A 7,176-nucleotide genomic window follows, 5' to 3' on the forward strand; every position below is an offset into this window, starting at 1 on the left:
TCGTGTTTTCTTTGCTTAATAACAATCAAAATAAGATAAAATGAGAACATTAAAAATGTTTCCCATTCAGGCTATGAGAAAAATGAAAATGAGTTTGTACACAACTCAGAGGAATTTTCAAAAGGAGCTCTAAGTTAGCTGGCCGTGGAAAAAAACTGCTTTCGGTAAAATCCGAATAATTTTGTCGAATCCAGCTTTCCATGCTCACCATAATGGCGGATGCTATAAAAAGTTTGACAAGAACTATTTTCCGACACTGAACTGAAATTCCTATCTACGCAACCGCTGATTGTTCCCGTTACCAATGACACCTATCCCATTGTTTATTTTTGTATCAACAAGAAAATCCACGCAAGATTTCTAAATTTCTTATTAATAATTATGCGGCTCCCTCAATTGTCATAAAATACGCCTAAGGGTTGCGCAATACCTTGCTAGAAGGTGTGAAGAAGTCTTATCGGTCTCCTTGAAACCAATGAGATACTGAAGCTCTTCACCAATATCAATTTGAAATAGCGTTTATTTTAAATTTTCGTATTCTCGAACACTTTGCCAGAGATTTACAGTTTTTGGTATGCAATCCGGTGTTTTCAAAATGCTTAGACGCCGGTTTCACGAATAAAACACGTCTGGACCTGGATGTTATCTGTCATAGCTTAGGAACGTAGAACTCGTGTCTAAAACATTTGTATTAAGATATGATGTAAGACATAGATGTAAACCGCTAATATTTATTATTCGCATTTCAAAAATGGGTGGTAGGTATATTGATCAGTGTTTAATGTTTAAGTAAAAACTCAAAATCTCAAAACTCATGAACGATTCAAATCAATCGTAAGTTTAAACGCACCCAACTCAGCACCTTAAAATTTATGACTGAGTTGAATGAATCATCGTAGGTTTTTTAGGAACTTTTAGGAACGAAATGATTTTTTGAGAAATGAAAGAAATGATTTGTGAAAAACTCATACGTGATGCATTCCTTTAAAATCGCAAACGAGTTAGTTCGCGCGAGAGCGCTCAATGATTGAGATTTATGAATGAGTTTACCAACACTGATATTGATTGCGAAAAACTCTAGCTAACAATGCTCCACACATCCGCAATATGGTTATGACCCGGATTTGACTTAGCAATATCTCAGGCATTTCTAAGCCAAATTCACATGTTTATATACCAAAATAATCCTCTGCTCATAAATTTTCCGAAACAGACCACAGATTGATCAACAATCTGGATCGGCCACACCTACATCTACATCCTGTAATCGTCGGAGGAAGGATCGTCAGTTGGCCACTTTTACATGGAGGAAAATTGCACACAAATATCGCGAATGAACGATTTTATTGTTGTTTTCTCAGAAATGTACATAATACTATTTCAGTAATGATGAATCGTGAATGCTGACAATATTTCTACAGATGTCCTAGGTTCTCCAAACCATTCTGGATTTTAGAGCCCTGGTCTACCAAGTCAATTACGCTTGGTACGAAACCAATAGCAATCCATGGTGCCCATACATGCCCTTAGAGGCCATGCGCATAATTTATGATCTAGATATGTCCAAACCGTATGTTCTAATTTCTCCAAATCATTCTGGAGTTCAGACGAATTGGTCTACCAATATTACTGGGTTTGATATCAAGCCAATAACAATCCATATAGGGTCCTCCTTAGCCGTGCGGTAAGACGCGCGGCTACAAAGCAAGACCATGCTGAGGGTGGCTGGGTTCGATTCCCGGTGCCGGTCTAGGCAATTTTCGGATTGGAAATTGTCTCGACTTCCCTGGGCATAAAGTATCATCGTGTTAGCCTCATGATATACGAATGCAAAAATGGTAACTTGGCTTAGAAACCTCGCAGTTAATAACTGTGGAAGTGCTTAATGAACACTAAGCTGCGAGGCGGCTCTGTCCCAGTGTGGGGATGTAATGCCAATAAGAAGAAGAAGAAGAAGAAGAACAATCCATATAGATCCTTAGAGGCTATGCGCATGATTTGCGATTTAGATATGTCCAAACCTGGTGTTCCAAGTTCTCCAAATCATTCTGAAGTTCAGACGAAATGATCTACCAAGGTTTATTTTTATTTTTATTCAGACTAAGGCCGAAGTGGCCTGTGCGGTATATAAGAGTCTTCTCCATTCGGCTCGGTCCATGGCTACACGTCGCCAACCACGCAGTCTACGGAGGGTCCGCAAGTCATCTTCCACCTGATCGATCCACCTTGCCCGCTGCGCACCTCACTTTATTGTGCCCGTCGGATCGTTGTCGAGAACCATTTTCACCGGGTTACTATCCGACATTCTGGCTATGTGCCCGGCCCATCGCAGTCGTCCGATTTTCGCGGTGTGAACGATGGATGGTTCTCCCAGCAGCTGATGCAACTCGTGGTTCATTCGCCTCCTCCACGTACCGTCCGCCATCTGCACCCCACCATAGATGGTAACACTTTCCTTTCGAAAGCTCCCAGTGCGCGTTGGTCTATCGTCGTTGGTATAGCATCGTCCGGGTCTCGTGTCCTTAGAGAACTACCGGTCTAATAAGCGTTTCAGACGAATTGATCTACCAAGATTACTGGGCTCGATATCAAGCCAATAACAACCCATACAGGCCCTTAGAGGCCTTGTGCATGATTCACGATCTAGATATGTCGAAACCGGATGTTCTAAGTTCTCCAAATCTTTCTGGAGTTCAGACGAATTGATCTACCAAGATTACTGGGCTCGATATCAAGCCAGTTAGAACCCATACAGGTGATTTACGATCTAGATATTCAATGACAGCAGCAACCCATACAGGTCTTGTAAACCATATGCATGATTTATGATCTAGATATGCTCAAATCGGATGCTCTAAGTTCTCCAAATCATTCTTGAGTTCAAACCTATTGATCCACCTCGACAGCTGGGCTTAATTCAAAGACAATAGCAACTCAAACAGGCAATAGCAACCCAAACATAGATATGGAGCTCAAATAGGCCGTTACAGGCAATGTGAATTATTAACGATCTAGATATACCCATAATATGTTCAAGTCAACTATGGTTGGTATATAGCCTATAGCAATCTATTGGCTATTGGCGCTCAGAGACAATGTGCATGGTTTACGATTTATATCTGTCCAAATCAAATACTCTAATCTACTCAAATCATTCTGGAGTTTAGACCATCCCGAGTAGCACACTTGTCATATATCAGTCACTGTCGCAAATTCAGTCACATTTGAGTAGCTGCAACCCAATCGAACTGAACTATGCTACTAGGGATCTGGTTTACCAAAGCAACTGGGCTCGATACTTATCCAATAGCAATCCATGATGTTTATATAGGCGCCTTGAAGCCATGCGATTTAGAATTCAGATATGTCCAAATCGGATATTCTAAGCTCTTCAAATCGTTCTAGAATTCAAACCATTTGGTCTATGTCAATCAATTGTGCTCGGTGCAAAACCTAAAGCAACATATGGTGCTAAATACTTTAATCACTAAAGAGTTCAGAATTGATGTACAAAGTAAACTTGGAACAAAACCGATAGGAACCCAATATATTCAAGCTACTATCGGCAATGCTTACAGTTTACAATCTTGGTTCGTCCAGTCCAAATATGATGTTTTGAGCTTTCAGATTATCGTATGGGAACATATCTAAATTGTGTGTTCATATGTACACCCGTGTTCAGAATAATAGCAGCAGGAGCCGTTTTTCATACAAAATGGTCAACTTTGAAAAGCTGTAACTTTGTACCCCGATGACCGATTGAGCTGAAATTTTATTAAGAAAATTATTTTGAGCTTTTTAGTGGAATGTCTTCACTTGTCGTAAGACGAGTTTTTACAATCCCATTTAATTCCACCACTTAATTGTACCTTGACAGATTCATATTTCGACCTCAATAGTAAGGTTGTCTTCAGTGTCTCGTACTTGACTCGACAACTGAAATTTTAGCAGTGAGCTATAAATATGTTGAAATTTACACATAGGTACTAGGTAACATTTTTTTCGAATGACGCGTTCAAAAACTACGCAATAGGTCAAATTGTTCAAAATAATAGCAGTTTTTATTTTTGATATATTGACCAATTCAATTATCAAATTCCACAATTTGTATTTTTTTTAATAATATACTTAGTGCAGGGATTGAACTTATCATTTCATTATCATTTAGTATTCAGTAATGAGTTATTACATTTCAGAGGCGGAATTCCGAAAAGTGTTGTATGGCGCACTTCTAGCGCTGCTTCCCCTTTACAACTTTGTCTAAGGGTACATTGCTCTATGTCTAATATTAACAGCGTGAAAATACTAAATGATAATAAGTGTTATTATCATTTAGTATATAAAATGGTACTAGCGTTTCACGCTGTTAATATTAGACATAGAGCAATGTACCCTTAGACAAAGTTGTAAAGGGGAATCAGCGCTAGAAGTCCGCCATACAACACTTTTCGGAATTCCGCCTGTGGAATGAGTTATTGGCTGAATACTAAATGATAATGAAATGATAAATTCAATCCCTGACTTAGTGTCTCGCAGCACTTGAATTCAAATTGATAACATTCCAATTGATTGGTTTCCTGATATTTCCAAAACAAAAACTGCTATTATTTTGAAAAATTTGACCTAGTGCGGAATTTTTGAACGCGTCATTCGAAAAAAATGTTATCTAGTATGTGTAAATGTCAACATATTTGTAGTTCACTGCTAAAATTTCAGCTCAATCGGTCATCGGGGTACAAAGTTACAGCTTTTCAAAGTTGACCATTTTGTATGAAAAACGGCTTCCGTTGCTATTATTCTGAACACAGTGTATGGCCTTGATGACTGACCTGCTGGGGAATGGTTTCGGCATACTTTGGAACTCCTTTACCAACCATTTGGCTATGTTTTGGGTAGGGGAACCCACTGATGAAACTATCTCTCGCATCGGGTTGGTAAAGGAGTTCCAAAGTATGCCGAAACCATTCCCCAGCAGGTCAGTCATCAACACCCAGGAGTTCGCCCAGAAGCTGTTGGAATCAGGACACATCGAAGAAGAGGACATAATGGTATCATTCGACGTAGCGGCATTGTTCCCTAGCGTTCCAGTGAAAGATGCTCTGAATCTTCTAGAGGATTGGCTGCTAACACAAGGGACGGAAACAACATGGCGAGGAAAGGTGAAGATGTACCTAAATCTGGCAAGGCTATGCATGACGGAGAACTACTTCACATTTCGTGGCAACTACTACAAACAGACGAAAGGAGCACCGATGGGAAATCCGCTATCACCGTTTTTGTGCGAACTGTTCATGGCGAATCTGGAGAACAACCTACAAGAACAAGGAATACTACCCCAGAAGTGGTGGAGATACGTCGACGACATTTTCAGCATCATCAACCGAAAGGATCTACCCAGGATTTTGGAAGCGATAAACAACGTGCATAAGGACATCAAATTTACCTTCGAAGAGGAAAAAGAAGGTAAACTACCTTTCTTGGATCTACTAGTCATCAGGGAAGCAAATACAAAATTGAGCCTCGAAATCTACAGGAAGCCCACGAACACCATGAGAGTCATCCCATATACATCGAACCATTCGTACCAACATAAAATGGCAGCATTTCATCACATGATCCACAGGATGCAGACGATACCCCTGAGCGAAGAAGGAAAAACGAAGGAACTACAATACATCTTGGAAACAGCGAAGATCAACGGATACCAGGAGAGGACTATACGAGCGATCATCAACAAGAAGGAAAGGACCCTACGACGAAATGGACATACAACGCTGACACCGATAGAGGAGCCGCTGAAAAGAGTTTCGGTCCCATATGATAAACACATCACCAACCAGCTACGCCCTCGACTAAGGAAATTCGGCATCGATCTAGTATTCTCCAGTAGAAGCAACCAACTCAAGTCTCTATTGGGTTCAACGAAGGATGAAGTAGAAATGTTGAATAAGGCAGGCGTTTATAAGATAAGTTGTTCCCAATGTGAAAAAATCTATGTAGGCCAAACAAAAAGATCATTAGATATAAGGTTCAAGGAACATATGGCGGAAGTGAGTAAGGCGAAAAGAGAAAACGATAAGGGATTACATTACGAATTTAGATCTAAGGTAGCAGAGCATGTGTATAAGGAAAATCACCCAATTACTGAGAGTTTGGAAATCCACCGACAGGTACAAACAGCGCTGTTGAATAAGGATCAGGGAAATGGCAGCTCTTGGCTCTTCAAGTTTCTACCTAAACAATAAAGTAATTTACTGTATAGGTAAATAAAGTAGGCAAATAAGATTAGATTAGGTACCTAGCGTAGTATAAATAGTGTAAGTTGCGATTGTTTTCTTCAAGTCGAGTCAAGTACAAGACACTGAAGACGACCACACAGTTGTGGTCGAAATACGTATCTGCAAAGATAACGAAAATTAACTGGTGGAATTAAATGGACAGTACTTAATTCGTCTTAGACGGTTTAACACATTCCACTAAACGAGCTTAATATATTTTTTTTGTAGACCAATTTATCTGAACTCCAGAATTATTTATAGAGCTTCAAAAATACGTTTTGGATATATCTAAAACGTTAATCATGCACATGACCTCCGAGGCACTGTATTGACACCATGGGTTGCTATTGGCTTTATATAGAGCCCAGTTGTTCTGGTAGACCAATTCGTCTGAATTCCTGAATGATTTGGAGAACTTAGAACATCCGGTTTGGACATATCCAAATCGTGAAGCATGCACACGGCATCTAAGGGCATGTATGGTTGTTATTGGCTTGATATCGAGTTGAGGAATCTTGGTAGATCAATTCGTCTGAAACGCTTATTAGACTGGTAGTTCTCTACGGACACGAGACCTGGACGGTGCTCGTGGAGGACCAACGCGCACTGGGAGTTTTCGAAAGGAAAGTGTTGCGTACCATCTATGGTGGGGTGCAGATGGCGGACGGTACGTGGAGGAGGCGAATGAACCACGAGTTGCATCAGCTGCTGGGAGAACCATCCATCGTTCACACCACGAAAATCGGACGACTGCGATGGGCCGGGCACGTAGCCAGAATGTCGGATAGTAACCCGGTGAAAATGGTTCTCGACAACGATCCAACGGGCACAATAAGGCGAGGTGCGCAGCGGGCAAGGTGGATCGATCAGGTGGAAGATGACTTGCAGACCCTCCGTA

At 40.6% G+C, this 7,176-nt stretch overlaps 1 protein-coding gene across 2 annotated transcripts; it reads left to right on the forward strand.

The window, feature by feature from the left end:
* The first annotated feature begins 4,944 nt into the window (after window positions 1-4,944).
* On the forward strand, window positions 4,945-6,129 carry LOC134217201 (uncharacterized). Of its 2 annotated transcripts, none has more exons than XM_062695986.1 (2): window positions 4,945-5,463; window positions 5,534-6,129. In XM_062695986.1, the coding sequence occupies exons 1-2, from the start codon at window positions 4,953-4,955 to the stop codon at window positions 5,551-5,553; spliced, it is 531 nt and encodes a 176-aa protein (XP_062551970.1). In that variant the 5' UTR covers window positions 4,945-4,952; the 3' UTR covers window positions 5,554-6,129. The 2 variants fall into 2 exon arrangements, with proteins under 2 accessions (XP_062551970.1, XP_062551974.1); XM_062695990.1 differs by having other exon boundaries at window positions 5,624-6,129.
* Window positions 6,130-7,176: the final 1,047 nt, after the last annotated feature.

Source organism: Armigeres subalbatus, chromosome 1 (assembly GCF_024139115.2).
Source record: "Armigeres subalbatus isolate Guangzhou_Male chromosome 1, GZ_Asu_2, whole genome shotgun sequence".
Lineage (NCBI taxonomy): Eukaryota > Metazoa > Arthropoda > Insecta > Diptera > Culicidae > Armigeres > Armigeres subalbatus.